Below are 25,304 nucleotides of genomic sequence, written 5' to 3'. Positions count from 1 at the left end.
TCAAAAATTTACATATTGAGAAAAACGCATTTAATTATAAGATTCACAATTGTACCAAAAATTTTCAATGAAAATGCCAGTTTAAAAACATGAACCAGGATCATATAAGAACATGAACCAGGATCATATAGTCTACTTTCTTTGTCATTATCTGCATTTTCTTTTTTTTTTTTTTGCATCCACAATTTACTTTTCCTTGCTTTTTTAATGTTGTTCGATTTTGATACTCTGCAAAAATTAGACACTTTTTGTTCATGATTGAACAACCTTGAGGAGTATATATTCCTGTAATCATATTCAACTTTTCAAATAAAAGAACACTTGCTTTTCTTCCAATATTAAAATTTGAAACTCTAACTGTGTTAAAGAGACATACTTTGTTTTGGGTATACGCTGCCATATCATCCCATTAAAACGTTCATTTTGGTTTTGGGGCTTACCATGAAAGCATTTTTTTAAAAGTTCTTCTTGAGATAGATCAATATAAATTGGTTTTAAATGGCTAACAACTGAGAATGGAAGGCCTGTGCCTGGTTTGTAGGTAGAGGTTTTATTAACTTTGTCCTGTTTATAACAACACCAGTTATTGATACCATAAGGGCAATGATCATGCCAACTATTTTCAGCTGATGAAAATACATGAAACACAATGTTGCAAGTATGGCCTTTTTCATACCTTCTAAGTCATTTACATTTTGCCTAACAGCAATTCCATAGTAGTTTTGTAGACGGTTTATTGTAGTATTTGTTAATTTTTCTTCCCCTCCAAATACTTTAATAGTTTTTTTCAACTTTCTCAATCTACTACCAACACGTTTTTGTACATGTCCAACACACTTGAACTTACACACTGTAATACCAGGATAAGTATCCTTAACATAATAATAGCTTTTACAATCCCCATCCCCATAATACTCTACATATCTTAGTCTATTTTGTGAGATCGAACGACTAAACTTTTTTTGTGCACCATAAATCACACTAGATAAAATTTCCATGTCAACAATACAGTAACCAACAGAACTGTTTTCATTTAGCAGTGGTGTCTCAATTTTTTCATTTTTTTTTTGAAGATAGAGATAAGTTCAACAAAGTGCTAGAAGAAAGATTGACTTTTTCAGTACTAATAAAAGAAGCTACTGGCAAAGTTGAATGATTTAGCAAATTTCTGGTATATCTATTTCCATGAAATCTTCTTGATTTTTTACTTTTAGTACTTTGTTTTACTCTGCATGACTTACCCATTGTTTAGAAGTTTATTAGATAAATAAAAAATATAATGAAATAGCTTGAAATTGTTAATAAAAACTCGTTGCTATGCGTGTTGCTATGCAGACCAAATATACCCAGTCAAAGGAAAAATTGGATATCTCAAGAACTAAATCAAATTTTTAAAAATGGTTTTCAAATCTATGTTCAGCGGTAAATTTCGTGCCAAAATTACATAAAAAAAAAAATAATTTTTTTTTTAAGATTTTTGAGGGGTCTTATACCTTAAATAATACTTTGAACTGTGATCTGAAAATTTCATCATTAAACACCAAGCGGTTCCAAAGTTATCACAATCGGGGCATTTAAAAACTTTGTTATTAAAAAAATGCTTAAACAGAAAGAAAAAAAAGTTTAATTTCACAAAAAATATAATTAAATTATGTTTAAAATAAAATTTCAGAATGACCCAGGAGCATACTGACTTCACTCAAAGTTTTCATATTTGTCCTTTGATGCTTTTGACAACCCTCGTAGAATCTTTTGCCACTTCTTGGATGACTCTAGATTTTTATATCCAGCTAAAAAAATACGTTTTCGATTTTGATTATCACACAAACTTTATGTATATTTCCCAGGTGTCATGTTTAACTATTCTGGTTCAACATCTAACACTTTTCCATTATCCATTGATAATGTTGTCACAACTCTGTTCAGTGAACTGTATCCTCTACGTTGCCAAGTTCCGTCAGTTGAAACTCCATTACCAACAATGTTGCTGCTATTACCTTTTATTTCTTTTGCAGCCTCAAGCCTTGTTTCTTTAGCAACTGTAGTAACAGCATCATTAATAAGCTTTACAGAACCATTGTAATTTTTTTTACTCATCGGACTTGGAAGGTTCATTAATGCAAAAAACCTTTCAAGTCCTGAATACTCTTGCCCAATTGATCTTATGCTATATGCAATACGAAGATTAATATCATGAGTGCGGTTACAAAATTTAGATGTATAGAAACTTCTTCTATATCCACAAACACAGCAGCAACATATTAAATTTGAAGGATATCCTTTTTTTTTTTTTCACAAAGTCTTCTTTCAATACCAAGCTATAATCGTTAATACACTGTAGGCAACATAAAAATTCAAATATAGTGCTTAAAATTTCAATATCAATTATTCTAAAACCTTTTTGTTTTTTCATCATTTTTATTTGGAATATCAATTTTAATATACTCAATCTTGCTGGCTGATCTTGAAGAACTAGTATCACTGAATCTTTTTTTGAGTTTGTCATTGGTGTTGGTGATGAAAAAGTGTGTTGGTTACCACTAAACAATCTTTTCTTTACAAGTTATTCTTGTTAATTGCTTAGCTCTATCTTTTATTCCCATAATTAAGACTACTTTTTAACAAAATTTGATAAAATATGTTCTTCTTACACTTAACAACTCATATAAACTAAGTAAATATTTTATTTTAGGAATGTTTAAAAACTGAAATAATTAGAGGCAACCGACTCAAACTTAATTTAAGCAGAGTAGATAATTAAAGTAAAAACAGAGAAGATAAAACCTTTTTTATAAGCAGATTTATAACTTTATGTGAGCCTCTGAAATAAGCAGATAAGCAGAAGCATTATCGTTGCTATGTGTGTTGCTATGGTTAAACTTGACGAGTATGGTTCAAAAAATTGAAATTGCTCTACTTTCTGACATTGTTTACAAAATCTCTTTATTTCATTGTGTTCTTCATTAGTTTTTGCTTCCAAAACAAACAAACAAAAATTTTTCAATTTTTACTTAATTTATGGGGTACTTCCCCCTTAAAAGACATTACGGAGTTAACAATTTTAATAGTTTTTACTTATAAAAACAAAAAGAATTGTAAATATTTGTTAGCGGTTTTTTTTTGACAATTTCTGAGGGTTGTTTTTAAAAATCAACTAGTAAAAATGAACGAGGAAACTTTATGACAAGTTTTGTTTGGAAAGAAGAATATAGTCATTTTATTGCTGTATTTGTTAAAGTTAACTTCATGCTAACCAGGCAATTGAAACAAGAATGAAATTATTTGGTATGTTCAAAACGTATGATAGCATTTAGGATGCTGCTGTTTGAATAAAACAAACTAAAGTTATTCCTGAATATCAGAATTTAGAGCTTGAACTACTTTTTGCAATTCTTTTCAGAAAAGCTATTTATTTTAAAAGCTAAATGAAAGCTATTGCTTTTGCCGCGAGAGATAAAAGAGATGCAATTAAAGTCAAGCGTGTGTTATTAGCAGCATTCTCTGTAGATGCTAACTAAAACTGCATACGAACTTTCTACAAAACTAAAATTAAGTAACGGAGAGCATGCTAATGTGTTTTTGGCTGCCTTAATCAATAATATGTTACCTAGAGAGCCTATATACTCAGAGAGCGGACATACGGAAAGCGGCGGCCATGTTTTTGCCAAACTAGCGTACGACAAATGAATTCAAGTAAAATCAATTGAAACTTAAAAACATAATTAAAAAACAATTTATTATTTACATAATTAAAAAACAATTTATTAACAATTAATTAAACACATAATTTTATTTTAAACAAAAACAAAAGGTTTTAAAAAATAAAACTTTTTATGTTTTTTTTTTTTCAAAACTATTTTTTGACAAAAATTTATTTGGCAAATATTTAAAAAAAAAGCAAAAAAATAGTTTTAATTTTTAAAATAACATGACAAAGGTTTTACAAATTTTTTTTTATTATTTAGTTCTTAAGTTGAACTTTTACTTTTAGTGCCAATGCATGCATTGCCTTACTCTTGCTGCCAAGTTCAGAAGAACATTTTTTATTTCTTTTCTTTTTACGTAATAAACGCTTTTTTCTAAGGCTAAATAATTTAAGTCTAAATGTTATAAACCTGTTTTGTAGCTTCAATTTAAATTGATGACAATTAGGATACAAAGTCAAACTTTAATTTGTTCATCAGAACTAATTTTCTCTATAAGCATAGTATTACATTTCTTTTGGGAAACAAAGTATTGCTCAAATGATCTGAATATTAACTCCATTTGTAAAAAAATGCATGAGCTGTTTCATATGCAAAATATAAATTTCCCACTTTGTGCTCTTTGTTTATAACAAACTTTGTATATCAGTATTTACTCTATTTTTAAAACCTAGAGATTCAAAACAAATTGTGCAAATTTTTTCAACTTTTTAACTCTAGAAATTATGTTTCCTGCAATATTAAACAAACAATTTTTCTCAGCATCACTTAGAATTTAGCAGGAGGTTTTATCCAAATCTTTGGGTAACACAATGCACTCTTTCTGCAGTGGCTTAAGCACCTTACTATTGACTATATCAAGAAAACCTGATAAGAATTGACGGTCATCTATATCATAACAGCCCTTTAACAATTTTTTTAAAAATTGGGCAACGCAAATAAGTTTCCAGTTATTTTTGAATGAATGTAATGTAAACCATTTGTCAATAATTCCTATAAACCAAGCAGCTGTGAGCATAGAATTGCCTTTTATTTCATTTGCAATAAATTTTAATCCGCAACTTACATCATGACTTATAACAGATATCGCTCCTGATATTTCATTTTGTTGAAATATTTCTTATCAAGATGATATGATGTAAGTTTATAAGCAAACTTCAAATCCATTCCTTTTTGAAAGTCTACAAGCTTGTTAAGGTGTTCTGAATCAATAATTGGTCATTGAAGTTTATATTTTTCTTGAATCTTAGCTGTTATTATGAAATTTTTGTTACATAAAAGAGATGTTCTTATATTCTTTAATAAATGTGGTACATCTGCTAAAGAATCAATAGTACGAGTAGAGTCACATGGGTGTTTAATTGAACTAGAAATAATGCCACTTTTATTACAGCTAATATTAAAAGATTTCCACATTGCCTGGTTGATAGCACCCAAATCAGAAGTAACACTATTAATTAATAATCCTATTTCTTCAGTACAATTTATTACAGATAGGACAATTTTTTTTAAAACACCCCCATTAACAGAACTTTCAGTATAATAATATGCAATAGTTTGTTTCCATCTTGTTGATATTCCTCCAAGCATTAAAAGTAAAGCATGGTTAGCTTGGCCATAATTTTTAGGTAATGTAACAAATCCATAATAAGAGCTTGTAGATGTGTCATAGTCAACACTTTCAGTTATAGACATTTCATCTAAAATTAAAACACATTCTTTTTCATGAATTTTCATAACATCAACTTTAGTTTTCATAAAGTCAAAGATTTCTTTTAAAATGCCACTTTGAAATTTTAGACTTTCTAATCTTCGTTCTAGGGTATGTAATGATGGATATGGTAAATTTAAACGAAGTAAGTTTTCATAACCACTTTGACCACATGTAAATTTGAGTTCTAATGCTTCATTTATAGTATCATTTGATCATTTAATGAATTTCATATTTTTTCTACTAAGGGATAAAATTTGATCTTCTTTAAATATTGTTTTGAGAACACTAAACTTATCTCTCTTTTTAAAGTTATGCTTTTGAATAGCATTTATTCTTGCTTTAGATTTTAAAATGTTTATCTTTATCGTTTGAATAATGACTATTTTTTCTAATTTCTCCAATTTTGCATTTAAATCTCGTATAAGTGAATTTTTATCAACGTCAGTAACACAAAGAGATTCAGATACTTCATTGTTATTTACTTCAATCAAAGTATTTTCCACGACTTCTTCACTTTCAATTCAACTAATTTTCATTTTTTTTGGTATTGGAAAGCGCTTGACCGGATTTTTTCGCTTATGTTTTGGACAAACGTGGTTAAAGATAGTTGCAATGGCATTGAGTTTGAGTTTTCTTGATCCATCTTCTCTGGTCTTTTCCCATTGATCAGCATCAAAGTGTGCCTAAATAAAAAAATTGAACGAACATTATGTATTTTCATTGATTCTACAATAAATCATTCTTAGGATGAGTTACATAATATTTTGTTATGCTTACTTCACATAAAAAGCTTGTGTTTGTAGGTTTCCAGTTAAGTTGTTTAACTTTAGAAGTCCAAATAGCCCTCAGTTTTTCATTTCTCGGAAAGCATTTCATTAACAATCTTTTCTCAGGTCTGTTATGGCAGCCTACTGCAGCACAACCAGGCATAATTTTACCTTTTAGATCAAATATTAGAAAAACTTTTGTTGTAGTAAATATTAGAAAAATTTTTGTTGTAATCAAAAACTATCACACGTATGTCCGCTCTCTGAGTATGTAGGCTCTCTAATGTTACCCATTGTAAGAGCTGCTTTGAACCTTAAAAATGTCATTCACATTTGTGCGGTTGGCACTGTATCTAGACATCATGCTACAAAAACTCTTTACGTAAGTTACAACCGAAAAAGTTTGAACTATATTGGAAAGAGTTGTTCACTTCCTATGAACTTATCTTCGAATAAGATTTTTCAATGTTTGAATTGTTGTAATGAAGAATACATTGAATTGAAGTGTTTGAAGTTGCATGAAATTGATTGCAGCAGCAAGGAATCTGCGCTACTTCACTCCTGAAAAACGGTGGGATAAGAGCATTATCTATCAATCATTAAAGGTTAATGGTATTGTTATGGTAGACTTGGGTATTCAATGATAATCTTAAATCAAAATTTCCTGTCCAAAAAATAAAGTAAATGCTTAAACTCTCCAAAGGTGAGTGTATGCATTACGTTAATTCTTGGATAGGGTGCGTTGGATAAGCGAACGTGGCTATTAGGTTGATAGAATTAAAGTACTTTATGAAGTTTTCGTAGTTAATTTGATTCTTGAAATCAGTTCCATTGAGCTACAAAGAGAAATTTCAATTTTTCTTTTGCGAAAAGCAACGTTTGTGTCACAGTATTGTGTGACAGCAGTTTTGAACGAGGCTTAAGTCAACAAAATTGAAATTAAAAAGAAAGATCATGAAGTAGTTTTTGATTGTCTTGAATGAAAGAGTCAAGTGGAAATAATAAAAATGCGGAAAAACCCAACCGGTTGATTAATAAATTTGCACAGTACGGGATACCAGTTTACGCTAAAGTGGTCTGAAAGGAATTACAAGATTGAATCAATCATATGGTTATTAGAGTAGAACGATAATGATATGTAACCGCCTAAATGGCAAATTCTTTATATGCCTGTTATCAAACTAAAAAAAGATATCAAAATCTGACCTTTTATAAAGAGAAGCTGAAGACTTTATTAAGACATGGAAGAGTGCAGGTGTGTGTGTTTTAACCACACACAGCTTAGAGAATGGAAAAGAATGGGTAACAAGCGAGCGCAAAGCTTATCTCCAATTAAAAGCTAATTTATCTCTTTGCTCGTTAGGGTTAGGGTTAGGGTTAGGGTTAGGGTTAGGGCTAACCCTAACCCTAACCCTAACCCGACTTGAATAACCCTAACCCGATTTGAACAAGAGCATCAATTGCTGAAAACCTTGCATCAAGCCACACTTCCCTCATCACCATTAGGGGTGTTCAAAAAGATAAAATTTCGAAAACGCGAATATACAAAGAGCTAAATTTATGACAAATATAATAAAAATACAATTACAAAAAAAAAAAAAAAAATATTGAGATTTACCTTGTGCTCAAGCGTAAAAACCCCCCTAAAAATGCCCCAAATAGAACCCTCGTGGCAAGGCTTTGAGTACAAGGTAAATCCTAACATTTTTAACTTCTTTTTTTTTAATGGCTCATAATAATCAATATTTTTCTTTAAATTGATGTGTATCCGTGATTTTTCTTAATAGTTCTTTAAATTGAAAACGGTTTTATGCAAAAAAACGAGAATATGGGCTTTTAACAAGAGAATGCGCAATAGTTCGTACTTATTTTATTTGTTTATATTAACATTGTTTGGTTTTCATTTTGTTTTATTTAGCTTTTTAGAAAAACATTTTTTTATAGATTGATTAAATGATACAAACTTGAATTACGTGCAACTTGTATCTTTCAAAAATATTCTTTTAATATAAATACAAAAAATCAAGCTATCCTCTGATTTTCGGAGCGTAAGCTAAGTAGTCCCTTTGCGATTCTTTTCCGGCTTATAACTTTGTTATTTTGTTTATTGGTCAGTAAAGATTCATTGCCTGATGCCTTAAAACTTGAGCGAACTTTGTCCACAGCAATAAGCCTATTTTGTTTTTCTTCCTCGTCTTTGTAGCTGAGAACAAACTGTTGCATCATTCCAATCGCCCTTTCAGCGTGGTCGTTTAAACAAACAATACTTTTTGCAAAATTTAAAAATAATTTTTATGTTAAACGCGTGTGCCAATACTGAGGTGGCAAGGTCAGCCAATCATCAATTCGTTGATCTTTTTTTCCGATCATATCAAACATTAACCCGGAGAACTCATCAACCAAAGAAGCTAAGCTAGGAATTTGCTGATGAATGTTAAGTTTAATTTTCAACAATTTTTCTATATCTTTTTTTTGCTTATTTTCAGTTTTAAAGTAACATGACTTAGGTTTTAGAAATAATAATATTGCAGCAGCAGTTTTTTTCTTTTCTTCGAGTGCAACACCATCATCCAGCAAGGCTAAAGGAATCAGAGTTGAGTCAAGATACCATGTATATTTGAATAAGAATTCAACACAGCATCAACAGCAAATGGTTCTGCACAAACTGGTTTATACTGATGTATTTGATGAATAGCAGTTACATCCATAAAAGGAGATTTGATTGTACCATTTGATTGCAGGTACCACTTTGCATAAAAACAAGCTATAAATTCAGTTATTACCTTAATGTGTTCTCTATTTTTTTGATTAAAATCAATTTTAGTTGAAAGAATTTGCATTTTTAAATAATATACAGATTTCCCAAGAAATGTTGCATGAAGAACCGCTCCAGTTTTTCGAATTTTAATGATAGAAGGAGAAAGATAGCTGACCACTAGCTCTGCAAGTTCTTTTCTATTTTCCCTTACAATATCATTTCTCAATAACTAAGATCTACGATACTCAAGAGATTCTGTAGCAGCTTTTTCAACAACAGTTTTTTTATTTTCTTCCCAACCAAGTTTGACTAACATAGATGGGTTGTACTCAAAAATAGGCTGCTCAAACAAGTTTTTGAAATGTTTAAACAAAGGGTTAATGGGGCCGCAGTTTTTTTATTTGTTATAGCCTCACAAAAGTGTGTGATTCTCAACTCAGAAACATGATGTCTGCAAGCTAAAAGAATTAGATATTAATTTAACTCAGTAGATGTTCTTATTAAAGATCCTTTATGTATTCCAGTATTGGTTGATGTGTTATCAAAACATCTAATACTTGATTCAAGATTGTACTCTTTTAGGACTTTCATTACACCATTGTACTGATCTTCTCCAGATGAAGAGGGTAATGGGGTAACTCCGAGAAGATGGGACTCATTATCAATAGTTGCCAGAACAGCAAGTCTCTTATGCTTTATTATTTTTCCATTATTAATTTCAAAAAGTGTCTTTTCGTCAAAGTGTATAATGCATGGTAAGGGAGAAGCATTGATGCTAAGTTCGACATCTTTAGCAATAACTGCCATTTCATGAGCTGTTTGTTTCATCTTTCTAGATGCTGTTGACCTACTGCAATTTACATTTGTAAGATCAATCCCAGAACTATCAAGGATTGCAGCAGTAACTTTTGTCAAACCGCTTGGAGAAATATTAGTAATTGTGGCCATTAGAGCAACATTACCAGAAATAATATCTTTTGGGATCTGTGAGCAATAATAGGAGAGTTATTAAATTCAAAAAAAATGGATTTCTCTTTCTTGTATTCTCCGAAATCTAAACAGCATATTTTATAAAATAAAAAATAATGTACCCAATATAAAAATCAATGAAAAGTTGGAGAAGAGTGAGCAATGATAGGAGAGTTATTAAATTCAGATAAAAAGTTTATAATTTGGATTTATATTATAATATATAATACCTTCACGCTATATTTTTTCTCTTCAGGCCCTAGAAACAACTTTCTATTGTGTTCTTCATTTTATAAAAAAACTAGGTTCTCTTTCCTATCTAGGTCTGATCTATTCTTGTCCTTATTTATCCAGTTTTGAAAAAATAACGAAACTAATAAATGAGCCGTTTGGTTTAGTTTAAACAGAATTTTGCGTGGAATAGTTAATTTCTTACAAACCATAATGAAAGTAACATAATGAATTTGATCAATTTGTATTTAGTTAATAATGATCCATAAAGTTTGAATTTAAAAAAATTAATTAACATTTAAAACTTTTGCTGTTGTTTAAAGATACTTAAGATATTTAATGATGAACAAATATTGAAATTTAAAACTCAGAATTTATTGATGTCTAATATATATATATATATATATATATATATATATATATATATATATATATATATATATATATATATATATATATATATATATATATATATATATATATATATATATATATATTATCATATATATTGTCAATTAATATATTTTTTAACTAATAATTACATTTTGTAACAATTAGAAATATACGCAAACTTTTTGAAAAGAAAACCCATTTCGTCCAATTACAATTTGTTTAAATAGTTTATATTGTTTTAATTACGAAAAAAACTATCCAAAAGACATCTGTTGGCCATGTTACATATATGGATCTGTTTATTAAAATTCTTTAACTTTTTTTAAAAATTAGTAATTTTCGCTGGAGAAAAAGATGCTAATATGGAGTAAAATACAAAGTCATTTCTCTTTTGGTGGCATCTTTCATTTATTATTTAGATCAATGGTAATAAAGGCTATATATCAATTGAGCTAAATACTATAACATGATTTTGTGTGTTGTTATTTTTATGTGATTACACCAAGAAAGTATAAAAATTAGCCTATATTTTAAGGGTAAAGAATATAGGCATAGAGGGTTTTAATCAATTTTCCTTGAGTACTTTACTAGAGTCTCTACAGGCCCAACATAATCTTTACTTTATGTTGTTGTTCTAAACTAATTTCAGATATTCGTAGAGAGATTACAAAAGAGAATATAATTTTGGCTTTCCATCATTATCGTATTTATTGATGGTTTTTAATTCCATTTGAAATTATGACATGTTTGTTTAAGTCACTATTACCAAATTTAGTGTGTAAAGGTAGTGTTTGCTTGTTGAAATATGATATCTGCAACTTTGTTACAGCCTGAATAGAAAAAATGCAAAATATTGTGTTGCAATATTAAACTCTAAAATCATAAAAGCGGTGTTTTTTCTATTGTAAAAATCAGTGGAATATTTGTTCTTCTTAATAACTTAAAAAAGAAATACATTTAAATTTTTTATTTCCTATGAATGCCATAATTAAGTATTTGAAATGGCATTTACAAGCAAATAAAACAAAACACAATCTTGAGATATGAAGATATCTTTACAATAGATAACATTATAAATAGTTGTTGTTTTTAGTTATTTGATTCATCAAGAATATCTTGTAATGAAGTTTTTTTATTTTTTTTATTTTTATGTTTTATCATTATTATTATTTTAAGACTTTTAGAACACTCTACACAAACTTTATACCATAAACATTTTATTGTAGTTCAAATTCTTACCCATTGGTCTTCGTTCAGTGATTGCTCTGCTTCTTGCAACCAAAGTAATCCCATACGTACAAGAACTCGAACCTGTTTACCTGTTGAGTTATGTCAAAACATAGAAGTTATAGACATTGTTGCATGTAACCGTGAGTTTGCCTGTCCTCGTAAGTCAACATTTGTTTTAGCCTATGAAACTGTAAGTTTGGTTTGATAAATTTGTTTGAAACATTAAGGTTGTAATACATACATTACAGAAAAATTAGATTGTAAACAAGCTAAGCTTTGAGAAGACATCAGTTTTTTGAATGATACCAGATTCAGAGTATATACTCATCCAACTACAACTTCATCAACTTAAATCACCAATTCTTTAATTGGATATACTTTTAAATCACAAATTAATACACAATAGTGTTAAAACTCCAGATCTCCTTCATTTAGTTATGCTTACCATTAATTGCAACAATACAGGTTATACATCTCACCAATCGATTAGATTTACTTCACTTAATTGTACCGCATGAAAACTTATGCATCTTTCCCTTAGTTTTACATCCAAATAGAACAATGCTTAAATTGATATTTTCTAAAAACTTTAAATCGAAGAACATACATAAATGCTTATAAACTTAAGCATTTATTAAATACTTTGAAAAAAGCTTTTCATACAAAAAGTCACCCAGTAAGCTGGACTACAATTAAAGACTAAAAAATCAATACTACTTCCGATTCTTTGAATTTAAATATTATTTTTGTATATATATGCAACAGACAGTGCAAGCCTACATAATGTATTTTATTGTCTTTGGATTATTTTCAATTAACCATATAGGGAAACTAAAAATATACCATTTTTCTTGAATTAATTTCAGTTATGGAGAAAAAGGTTATACTTTTGCATATAACCCTGTTTTACAATAATGATTTGTAGAATACAGACTTGGTGAATGGGGTGATTGGAGTGAATGCTCATTATCATGCAGAGTTTCGTCGTCTAATCCAGTACGTTTCAGAACGCGTAATTATTGTGTAGGTAATACTACATATCAATGTAGTAATGAAGATATGATAAGTTACCAAACTTGCAACACAGATTCCTGCATAAGAGGTATTTCCTTTAAGTCTTGAATCATTATAGGCAGCTTTTTTTAATCCCTTTGTAATATGTTTTTGTTTTTGAAAGGTGAAAGAGATATTAACTTATAAAAGCAATACTTAGGCTGAAGCACAAAATAAAAATCAGATTGTGTCATGTCATTCATGCACTAAAACTATGTTAGTAAGCAAGAAGTCATCGCAGTCTATAGGTTTTTAGTTAGTGAATTTGGTTAGCAATTAGTTTAATAGCTTTTTTGGAAAAACAATTTGCTTAATTAGTTAGCAAAGAAACAAGAAAAACTTCGCCACAGAAACATTTTATTAATATTGATATTGATGTATTTTTAAGAAAATGTTCATGGTTGTAGCAAATCTGACTTGTTAAACCAACAAGAATATAGACTCCTGTCATCATTAAATGGCTTTAAAAAAAATCAATCTAAAAAAAAAACCTTTGATTTCTTAAACTTATAGGTGTACAAACACCTTATATAAACAGATATCGCAATTAATGTAAATAAAACTGCTCAAGAGTAACTTTTCTGCGCTACCTTAATATTTTTTAGGTTAACAAAAAATATTGAAAAATATTAAAAAGTAGTGAAAATACTTCATTTCTTAAATATGTACCCCGTTCATATGCAAGATATCATTCAAATATTTAAAGTATTTGGGAACATACCTTAATTAAGATTAATTGACCAAAAGCAATGCTGCTACGTTACTGCCAAAAGTTCTTTGCCAAAGCAAACATCTTGAATAAAGTAATAAAACTTGCAAAGAAAGAGTTAACTAAACAGATTAGTATTTATTAACATAATAGCGCTATTATATGAAGGAACTGAATTAACCTCTAAATGCACTGAAAGGTTTATAGTCAGTTTTTTAGTCATGATGAAAAGAAAACATCAGATAGGTGTTTGTTGGCTATTTTAATGTCTGAATTGATTCCAATTGAAAAGCTACGGATTCCATTAGGCAGAAAACAGATCAAGCCTTACGTTACATTTCCCTTTTTTTTTTCGAAAAAAGTTTAAAGGAATTGTTTAACAGCTTATGGATTGCGTAAGTTTAAAAAGTTTTAATACTACTTAGGAGTATGCAGAATTATTGCTATTAGGAAGTAAAAGAACAAATAAGTAAGACTTTAATAGCTTTTTTAACTAAATGCTCATTTAATTAAATGTTCAAAGTATTCGCCCTTACAAATATCTATACTGCATATACTCAATTACTTCTCAAATATCATTCACCAAACTATTTTTGGTGTTGTAGAAATTATCTCTGTAGCCTGCTATTGCAGAGTTAGAACATCTTTATTGTAAGTCAGGCATGGATTGATTTTGTTAAAAAGCCAAAAATCACATTAAATCAATAAACGAAATGCTCTCGTTCAGTTACATGTGATTGATTTAGGTCATTGAGGTCCTTAACGCCGTTTTAAAATAAAATATCTAACTCCAAACAATCATGCACAAAGGAGCGCTATGTGGTTATACTTAACTCGATTCAACAGGAATTTCTTAGACTTGTTTTCCCACTCTATAACAAACCAAAATCTCAGCCTTTTTTTTTTGAAAAGTGCTTTTGCTAGTGAGCTAACATATGCACACAAAAGTAGGAATAAAACGTGACATGTTTGTTTTGCTAAATTTAATGCACTATATCATTTGATACAAATACCTTTTTAACAAAATATAAAACAACCATGCCATTTATTTTTAAATACCCATAAACGTTTGAATAATGAGTGTGAATTGAAAGCAAAAGTAGTTTTATTCTTGTTAATGCTTTACAAAAATCTACTCTAGTTTGAACAGCGCTCTTTCGCTCCTAACAATGTAAACTGATTTTACAGATAAATGTTGATTTTAAAATGAATGAAGCTTTTTTTTTTTTTTTTTTAACATTTGCAAAGAAAATTTTGCAATTTAAATATTTAGTGAGCTCAAAATTTTATCATCAGTGAACCCAGTCGGCACAACTCGGCGATGTTACTCGTGGTTTCTTTTTAAAACCCGCTAAAACATAGAGAATAACACGTTTCAAGAATCGGTTTTCAATCCGAGAAATAAACTTGCTCTATTTACCGAAACACCAATTATAATTGTGATGTATTTTATAGAATAATCTGTTTTTACGGATGGTTTCACCGTTGCAGAATCGTTGTATGATTTTGTAATAGGTTTTTGTAATGGTTGTGAAACCAGTGATAAAAACACGCGAATATTTAAAAGTTGATTTACGCGCAGAAGCAATTACGGAAAGTGGATACTGACGTAGTTTCCTTAAAACCCCATTAATATAACTTTAGCGGTTTTTTTTTATGAAATTATTTGAAGCATTTTAAAAAGTATAAATTGAAGGAGAGACTTTTGTAATGCAGTTTTTAATGAGTAAAGAAGATTTAAAATTGAAAAGATGTGTTCCCTGCAGCAGCTGCTTTAGTTTATATTTTCTTGAAGATTCAACAGTATACTTTGAGTACGTTTGGGGAAGTATTTGTGTAAAAAATATGTTATTAAATATATATTTATATGTTAAGTAATTACAGTTTTTGTATGTATTAGACTTTAATGTTTTGGCTATTCATACATTTGTTGCCTTATGTAGAGTTTAGACCAAACCTATGTAATATATAAGATATATCTATATTTCTGGTAAATATTTTTTGTTGTTGTTGCTATAATGTACACTTTACAAGTTTTAGTGGTTAATGCTGTAAAATTAGCAGTTTAACAAAAATGAAGACAGCAAATTCAGTATCATAAATAAAAGAATATATGAAGAAATGTCAAGCAGCTTTAGCTGGAAATATATCTTTGGCTTGTGCTTTCAATTTATCTTCATCAAGCTCTCATTCTCAAACTGATTTCTTAGAAGAAATATCAGAAGTAGTGAGAGTAATATTTCAAAGTGTTCTCACAATGATCCCCAAACGTGGAATTTCTATTAATGACATTGAATTGCCATTTCGTATTCTCTCAATTCTTTGTGATGCACCTGCACAAGCATTTATTCAATGTGTAGTGGGATACACTACAAAGTTTGGTTGTGAAAGATGCTCAATAGAGGCAACACCAGAAAATCATAGAATAGTTTATTTAAAAACTGGTAGAAAATTGAGAACTGATATAGTTTTGTAAAGGATGTTATCCAAATAACAAACTATTTGATAGTCCTCTTTTTCACCTAAATGGAATTTACATCATTAAAGATTTGCACTTGAAGTGAAATTTGAACAGGTTACCTCAATGAATGAGTTAGTAAAATTAGAAAACCCCTTTAGGACAATAAAAGAAAAGTTGAAGTGAAAATTTGATGCAAATAAAACTGTGTGTAAAGATGCAAAAGCGCATTGTTATGGAATTTATTAATAAAAAATTAACCTTATGTATGGTAACCATGTGCCAAACAAGCAATATACTGACCATTTGTCATCAACACATGACTTATTTTTGATTTTGTCGATAATTTTATTGTCATTAGTGACATGAAAAGTTCCTGAAAAACGGTTAGAGGCTTATTTGAGTGAAAGGTTAAAGCAAAGAATGAAAAGAGCGCTTTCTGCCAAGAGGCTGATCAATTAATACATTTTTTATTTGCCGTTTTTTAAATTTATATATATGCATATATCTATATGTAAGTGTATATATACATACATATTCATACATATATTTTTTTTTATTAAGTAAAATTTTTGAAGAAATATAGTTACATTAATTTTTTGGGGAAAATTAAGAAAAGTAGAATTATGTTATAAACATAATGTAGTGGAACACATAAATAATGAAAATAATGAAAAATAATATAAATAATGAAAGGAACATTAATGTTCCTTTATTATGATAATTTATTTTCTTTATTATAATATAAGTTGTGCGTTGAAAATTATTATCTTAAATAAACAAGTTATTCTAATAAATTAAAACGATTTTAAAATTTTACTTGACTGAAACTTTAGTATAAACACGTGACAGAATTAGTAAAACTCACGTAAAATCTACGTATTTTTTGTTACGCTAAACCCGTCTCGTACACGTGTTTGATCAAGATTTAAGTTTCAAACTGAAACTTCATTTAATACGTGCTTGAAACCTTATAAGACACGTAATTAAAACCTCAATAAACACTTGTTTAAAACTTCATAAAAGACGTGTCAAACACCAGTAAAATTTCCGTGAAATTCACGTGTTCTTGGTTTACGCCTGGATCGTGACGAATACGTGTTTATATGGGTTTTAATTCCGAAATTGAAACTAGATGTGCCGACTGGGTATATAAAAGTTTTTAAAAACTGTAACTTTTTAATTTATTCCTAATTTTGAAAACTGTTTCATACAAAACATTAAAATTCCTTTAGCTAGTATACCCAAATCATCTAAAGTGTAGACAGAGGTGATTCAAAAAAAAGTTAAGAATATCAAAATAAAAATGCTTTACTTTTTTTTGCTTTCCTTTTTATAAAAAAATAAATCAAGATAAAGTTATGACAATAGCATACTATTTGTTGCACCTTGAATGACAGCAATATTTAATGCTTCCTTCAATCATAACTTAAATTTTACAGCTTTTTATAACACTTAAGTTGCAGAATAACACATAATATAGATTTGTCTTCAAATCTGTAACGAACTAGGCCCTATTGTTATGTGATCGTTATTCCTGCGGTTAAGATATGCTTTTTCGTACAGTGTTCTTTGAAGTGAACTCGGGTTTTATTAAAATAATAACAGGCCTATTAGACAACCAAAACTTACTGTATATAATAAATTAGTGCAGAATATGAATTAGTAGACCTTGTTTCTCTTCAACAACTTGCAATAAAGACTGCTTCAAACCCATCCGCTCAGTTAGAAACTAAATTAATATTTCCAATATTATCTGCTCTCGAGCTTTCAGAAAGAAAATCAGAGTTAGTAAAGATTTCTTTTTCTTGTATAACCATTTAAAAGAATTTACATGCCATCAGAACACATAGCACATTATGAGAGAATGTTCTTCTTTTCTAGCTATTTTTTAAATCAATTTAGATCTTCTAACATTTTTTTAACAAATGCCATTACTTAAACTAGTAATAAACTCATTAGTTGTATGGAAGCAGCTGAAAAATCAATAATTTATACTAGTAAAGTCAATTGTCAATAATTAAACTAAACTCAATAATAAGCCACTGAAGTCAATAATTGATATTAACATCAATTTTTACCGTGTGCAATTCCTGCGCTGTTTTTTTTGTTATACATTAATGACCTTGCGAGGGAACGATTAAATATTACCAAACCAAACTATATATGTATATATATATATATATATATATATATATATATATATATATATATATATATATATATATATATATATATATATATATATATATATGTCTATATAATTCTTATATATATGTCTATATAATTTATATATATATATATAATTCTTTTTCCACCTTAGAGCAATATAGTAATATATGCAGCCTTAAGGTGAAAGTTCTCAGATCTCATAGCTTTTTGTTTTTATTTTAAATTTCTACGTAGACATTCCTTTGCTGCATCTAATTGAAAAACTTATTTTACAGTAGATTCGGTGTAAAATGCGTTTGTAGCAAGATATATAAATTACGATCCCCCTAACGATATTTTATACCTTTAAAGTTGCCTTAATTACATCTGTATGGCTAGATTGTCCTTAGGTCGACTCCAATATATCAGGAAAGTCTAGGGTGACTTTCCTGACATATTGGAGCTTAAGTTTATCACAAAAACAATCCGAAATTTTTTATGAAACCAAAACTTGTCCCAAATATTAAATTATTTTTTTAACTTAAAACCACATTAAAGTAAAACGAATAAGAACGCAGTAGGTAGCTTTCGTCATATTTTTAAATATATTCTATCAACCAACAAATCTAATACCAATATCTTAATACCAATCTACAAGTCTTTTTCTAACTACCAATCTACTAGTCTTTTTCTAACTACCAATCTACAAATCAATTTCAAGTAGCTTCTGGATCTTCCGTTACAGTAACTTTCGAACAGCTCGAACGTTTAAAATCTTCGCGCTGACAATAGCGTAACTTAAACCATTATATCGATCGGCAAATTTTTACATTTCCATTAGATCTGAAAAAGCGAAATTGGCCACTATGATTTTATAACAACCTTGAAAGTATAAATTTAGAAAAGTATAAATTTACTAAAGTATAAATTTAAAAAAAAACCAATTCCACAATTTACCCTGGCTAATTCCAAAAAGACATCAAAATTAAAAAATCTGACCAACTTGGGTAACCATGGTCTTTCTCTAGATGATCCGCAAAAACCTATTCAAAATCCTTCTTGCTTTTTGCTGTCCATAATGTATATGATCTTTTATTTTGTGCAATTACTTAACGAAAAAAAATAGCTTTTGCAAAAAAGTTACAAAAAATTTTTAAACTTTAATGGTGACCTTAAGCAGACTGAAGTAAAATACATGTAAAAATTATATAGATCAATTAAAACCTCGAAAAATTCTAGCATACCTAGTAGCAGTGATAAGAACAACCCTTTTACCTTCTTTTGGTATGGCTTTTTACTCCTTTTTAACTATTTGAATGGGATCAAATTTTACATCAATTTTCAAAACTTTTGATATCACACTTTTATTCCAGTGAAATGTCTCATGAAATATTTTAGATGTTTCTTTTCTTTCATTCATTTGTAAGTGGTTATGATACTGCAACAACCGTTGACCTGTTGTTTTTATCTGTACCGAACCTGCAGCTACCTGATAAACATTTTCATTAACAGATTTTGAGTACCCAAAACGTTTAAAAACCAGCTTCTTTTCTTTTTCAGAAAAGTTAAGTTTGGCTAGTAGTGACGCAACTCTATGCCTATTTATAGTAGCATTCACAGCACCTTTTATACTTAGCCTACTTAATACATCATTAATACAATGCCATCCACTGGCATGACTTTCACTATCACTTGTACTAGCAAATATATTCATTTTTTCTTGGTACATCTGCTTCGTTTTTTGTAGACTCATCTGTAAGAAAATACATGGCTTTCATAGTTTCTGGAGGAAATAATACTGGAACAAGATGATCCCCTCCTTTCCCCGTCTGATATGTTACCAACATGGTATCAAACAGAAATTCTGTGGGGACATAATCTTTGTCCATCTATTCTCCACATAGAGTCTTTTTCCACTAATGTAACATTAAACGCACTCGCTCACCATCTCTTCTTGCCTTTAAAAAATTAAACAGGTTGCTGTTGCTGATCTTACTTTTACAAATAACTCAACAGGTAAATCAAAATCTTTCCCTGAATTCATAATTGAAGAATATTCATTTAAAAGCTATTTGATGTCATCTTCATTAGGGAGATGAATAGGTTTTCGAAGGGTAACATTTTCTCTGTAATTCAAGTCATAGTATGCGTCCCAAAAGAGGTTATATTCAATTAACTTTTAAACTTGCAAAAATTCAACAACTTGCTTAGATTTTTTATCCAAGTTTTTGATAAGAAAATGACAGATCAAGAATTTGGCTGTCAAATTAAGCATACTTAGAATCCTGATCTTTAAACCACTTTTCTGATCTGAAATTTAAATATGATTTAAATCAGTACTTTCACTTAATGATTTTTGGCTTAAGGTGTTCACAGCACTGCCTAGTTTTGTTATGGATTCTCTTCTGTACATTTCTCCAGCATTATTTAATTTTTCAGTCAAGTTGATTTCTGACTGGTTATCATGAATCTTACAAAAAGCTATGTAAACTCTAGCTATTAGTCGCATGCGAAAACGCACTGGCTTCTATCACTCTGTTACTTTATCCTTTTTTCTTTTTAAAGAACCAAATGATCTTCCTCCTATCATTAGAATGATTGGATCTGTTTTTTATGTTTTCCCATTTCATCAAACTGAAGAGAATTGAAAAGCAATTTAAAGTCATATGATTAGTTTTCCAAAAATTGACTTTGTTCAAAACTAACCATTAGAACATTAACTTTGTGCTACCTTCAGGGCAAGTAACTTGATATCGTGGTTTATAGCTCCTGGAGAAGAAGCCTTTCCAATCAGAAAACATTATGGGTACCTCAGATTCTTGCTCTGAGATACGCTCTCTCATAAAACTTTTCCTGTCAGTTTTTAAAATATCAATATTAAAGTTCAGTATACCATTTCTTCTGAAAATGCCAATTATACGGTCTTGTTCTTTTGAATTCGTAGTTAATAATGGAGCTACAAGAGGTAGCTGAGCATGCTTTTTCAAAATATGACGTTTAAGTCTAGTCTGAGGTTCTTTTCAAAAGTAGCACGGTTTTTTATATATTATAGATAACTGGCTTTTATTTTTATAATCACTAATATCATCACTAATAAAAATACCACAATTGTTATTATCAATAACTTTTAAAGATTTTTCAAATAATTCAGAATTATTTAAAGAAGAATAATCACTTATATTGATCATACCATTATTTACACAAGTTATTTTAGAATAACAAAGGTTATTTGATACATGGTCAGATAAACTGTCAGAAGTTACATCATTTAGTTTAGGGATGGTGAGATTTTCACATTCTGTTACATCTGCACTTAGAGTATTAAATTTTACATAAGCTGCCTCTACTAAACCAATGACTAACTTTTCTGAAGGACTTGACTGGCTTATCTCAAAATCTAAATCAACTGTATTATCCTTATTAGATTTACTAACATCAACTACTCTAGCAATTTCACCAATGGAAAAAATATCTTCTACAATATTATTAGCTGTGTTAGTTACAGTTGAATAAGGGTTTCCTATCTCTGAGGCCAAATTGGTACAGAATATCCTTGCATCACCACTATACTAATTTTCAACTATAGATTCCGCATTTACAGCATTTAAATATGAAGGCTCATAAACAGTTGAATTAAACCCATTCAAATGCAATTTATTGGTTGTTTGCTTGATAATTTAATTAAAGCTAATAGCAATCTAGAGCACAAATCTATTTTAAAGTTTGAAACATTTGTATTAGTAACAAATGACAATACTGATTTTGCTGAACAAATGGAATTATCTGCTACAGTATTAAATGCTTCTCTAATTGTTACTTCACAATCATTGTCTGGAGCTATGTCGATAATATGTAATAATGGCAAGTCAGTATTGGTAGTATTTTGATTAATAGCTGAGGAGCAAACATTAACTGTTTCCTGGTAAGAATTTTAATCAGAGAATGTTATCTTCAACCCCTTATCATTCACAGTTGGATCTTGAGACAAAAGCAAAAAAATCCTTTAAAATGCTTGTTCCGGGTTGTACATTTTAAAATTTTTTAGAGGTTACGTATTTAACTCTTGAAGTGTTTTGGTGCTTAGTCTTTATCATTCCATCAACTATATTTTCTTCATAAGGATCCAGCAATTATGCCTAAAAAAAAGAGCAAGTATATTGACACATTATTCGATTGGAGCTGGAGATGCAGAAACCCATAAGATTGGTCATAGTCAGGTTAAAACAAAACAAAAAATTTTTTTTTGAAACATTATCAAATTTGTAATCCAAAAAAAGATAATAGAACACCTCATTTATTTACAGGATTGGAATTAACAAGAAACAATTAAGTAAATCCTAATCAAATTTCTGTTCCTTTTACAATCCTTTTTGTTGAAAACAGACAGAGATGTACATAATCTTTATACCCAACTCTTCTCATACGTGCATTAGAAAGATTTTCTGGTGAATCATTTACCATACGTCCAAACAATTTTGTATACTGTGTTGCATCAATACTAAATCAAAAATTGTGATATAAAAAAGAACTGAGGAAGAATGATGCACTAAAAAAAAAATTTTTTTCTAATTTTCAAAACTGAACCATATAGTTGTGAACTAGAGGTTATCTTAAACAAACAGAAATAAATTGGTAATTAGATCGCAAAACACAACTTGAACAATTCCTTTTAACAAACATTCTACATCAAGTGATTTAGAATTTATCACCTACTTTAAGCTATTTATGTTACTTAAACATTCCCAGCTTTATATTTTGTTTCTATATTAAGCTGGATTATACCACACATTGGTAAGATAAATATACATTGTACATTAGCACACAAATTTTTTTTATAACAAATTATTGAAAAAGTTTATAAAAAAGTTTTTATATTCTTTTCTGTATAATATTACAAGCTTGCCTTCATCCTAATCATTTACTAATTTATACTAACTTATAATTTTACAAGATCGAATTTCACGTTATGTAATAATTGAAAATTTAATATAATTAAGACAAATATAGCTTTAAATATAACCCACAACATCATTTATTTTAAACAGGTTCAAGCCATCAATACTATTTTGTTTTTTAATGTCGCAAATGGAAGCATCATCCTGAGATAACTTAAAACGTTTTCTCAATTTAAACTCTAACAGGTTTAAAGAATAAACTAACTAACTAAATAAATTCATGAAAGACTATTTTGAAATACTAAGCCTAAATATAGATTATATCTATTTAGTATAGATATAAATTGCCAAAAGGCAGTTTTAGGAAGAAAAAAAACTCATACCTTTTTATCCTGTCTTTTAATTTTACTGCTTTCCATCATCATTCTTGTTTTGTTTAAATGTTACAAATTTTCTAACCAGTCATCAGAATATATTTTCTTATTTATATCCATCGACCTTTCATTTACAGTTTTATTTACTGCAGTTATATTAGATTCTCAACATTGTGACACTTAATGTTAGTTTATTGTCTTTTAATCCATCAAAAAAGCCTAAAAGAGGCAAATATATATTACACTATTTTACTTGTAAAAAAAAAAAATTAAAAACATTTAACTTAACCACTGAAACTCTTAATTGACCAATGGTATGCATACTTTTATACACTAACATATTAAAAACTGGGTTAAACTACATTTGTTTACATGTGCTTCATTTACTTATTTAGCAACCTACCCAGCTAACAATTAACGTTCAAGAAATGTTGTCCTAACGTTCGTTTAGGTTTGTTTAATGTTCGCTGCAAACGTTACGTGAACCAACTTTTGTGAACTCCAATTTACAGTTCTTGAACGTTCACATCGAACGTTCAATTAATAGATATCGAACGTTGTATTGACTTTCACTGCAAACGTTATTTTTACAGCTCTGGAGCGTTCATATATATATATATATATATATATATATATATATATATATATATATATATATATATATATATTCAACTATACATTTAACTTTAAAAGAATAGGTTTAAATGGAGTTTACTAAAAATTTAACTGCAATCTTTATTTTTATTAAACTACCGCTTAATATACAATTTAACCAACCATGTACATGTAAGGCTTTTTTGAGCTTTCGGAGATTTACTTGACAAGTATAAACTTATTATTTTTATCAACTGAATTACATATCAAGCTTATTTCAAAGACTCTGATTTATTTATTACATTTCATGGATAATGGACTCCACTGGCTGAACTGGATACAATTTAAAAATATATGTGACACAAAATAACACCACTTACAGTGAAAAAGTTCATATATTACAAAGTTAATCATTTACGAACAAAGAACGACCTAATGTCATTCGTGATATTAATGCTATTTTATTAACTCATTGCCCTAATATTTGGTGTAGTGGGGCAAACTTTTTAGTGTATTCTTGTTCTCAGACTCTAATCACTTCTTTACATTTGCAAACCAATCTCATTTTACATAAACGTGAACATACTTAGCTTTTATGCCTAAAAGTGTCATATCTAAAACAAAAATCCTGCAGGCACCCATGAAACATTTTAACAATATATCAAAGCCTTCTATTTGCAAACATAGAGTTTTTAATTTGTGTTCTTCTTAAAATACCAAGTCGAATTAGTTTGGTTTGAGTTAATTCAGGTTGAACATCAAGTACATTATCTCAATTGTCCTCAAAGTTAATTTCATCTGGAAGTTCTATCTGGAATTTCATCTGGAAGTTCTATCTCTAAGGAAATGCAAAGGTTTTCCAGTAAAGTGCAAGTTCTTTACTAAAGTGTTCCACCACTTTTGTGCAAACATCTTAAAGGTTTTTGAGACATCCAATGGCTTGCTCCACATCACAACGTACCTGATGGTGAACTTTATTAAAATATGTTTCCTCTGGTGTAGTTGGCTGATTAAACGGTGTAATCATGACTGGTGACAATCTATATCCTGAGTCTGCAAAAGGAAACCTGCATTAGGATCTTATGCTATTGACTGTTTTAATGCAGAATTAGAAAAGATAAAGCATCATGGCATAATCCAGGATACTTTGCAATATCTCTAAACTTTCCATCAGCATCAATAACAACCTGACAGTTCAAAGGAGGATATCCTTTTCTAAAAAAAAGAAGTTAAAAATCTTTAAAATGTTAAAATACTTAAATATCCTGGGACCAGCAAAAACCTTTTTGGGAAACATTGACATC

At 29.1% G+C, this 25,304-nt stretch overlaps 1 protein-coding gene and 2 pseudogenes across 12 annotated transcripts in view; 1 reads left to right on the top strand and 2 right to left on the bottom strand.

Annotated features, from left to right (window-relative positions):
* Nucleotides 1-25,304, top strand: part of LOC145190675 (uncharacterized) — a 127,015-nt gene that overhangs the window by 34,230 nt on the left and 67,481 nt on the right. For 9 of the 11 annotated variants that reach the window (XR_016453520.1, XR_016453521.1, XR_016453522.1 and 6 more), the window contains 2 exons: nt 11,763-11,924; nt 12,692-12,868. Coding sequence is in view for 8 of the 11 variants with exons in the window: in XM_090091082.1 (XP_089947208.1) it covers nt 11,763-11,924; nt 12,692-12,868 (339 nt within the window). In the remaining 3 variants the exon portion in view is untranslated. Of the gene's footprint in view, nt 1-8,129; nt 8,241-11,762; nt 11,925-12,691; nt 12,869-14,801; nt 14,960-25,304 lie in introns of those variants that run through there. The other 2 variants (XM_090091087.1, XM_090091088.1) reach the window with 2 other exon arrangements.
* On the bottom strand, nt 1,861-4,722 carry LOC149886501 (uncharacterized; annotated as a pseudogene).
* On the bottom strand, nt 19,432-23,676 carry LOC149886500 (uncharacterized; annotated as a pseudogene). The gene has a single exon (XR_016453357.1). The product of XR_016453357.1 is annotated as an uncharacterized LOC149886500 (transcript).

The sequence above is a fragment of the Hydra viridissima genome, unplaced genomic scaffold (genome assembly GCF_058129835.1).
Source record: "Hydra viridissima isolate aposymbiotic clone 2 unplaced genomic scaffold, HvirCarnegie_v1 scaffold_6, whole genome shotgun sequence".
NCBI lineage: Eukaryota > Metazoa > Cnidaria > Hydrozoa > Anthoathecata > Hydridae > Hydra > Hydra viridissima.
This window is presented reverse-complemented; position numbering and strand designations above follow the sequence as displayed.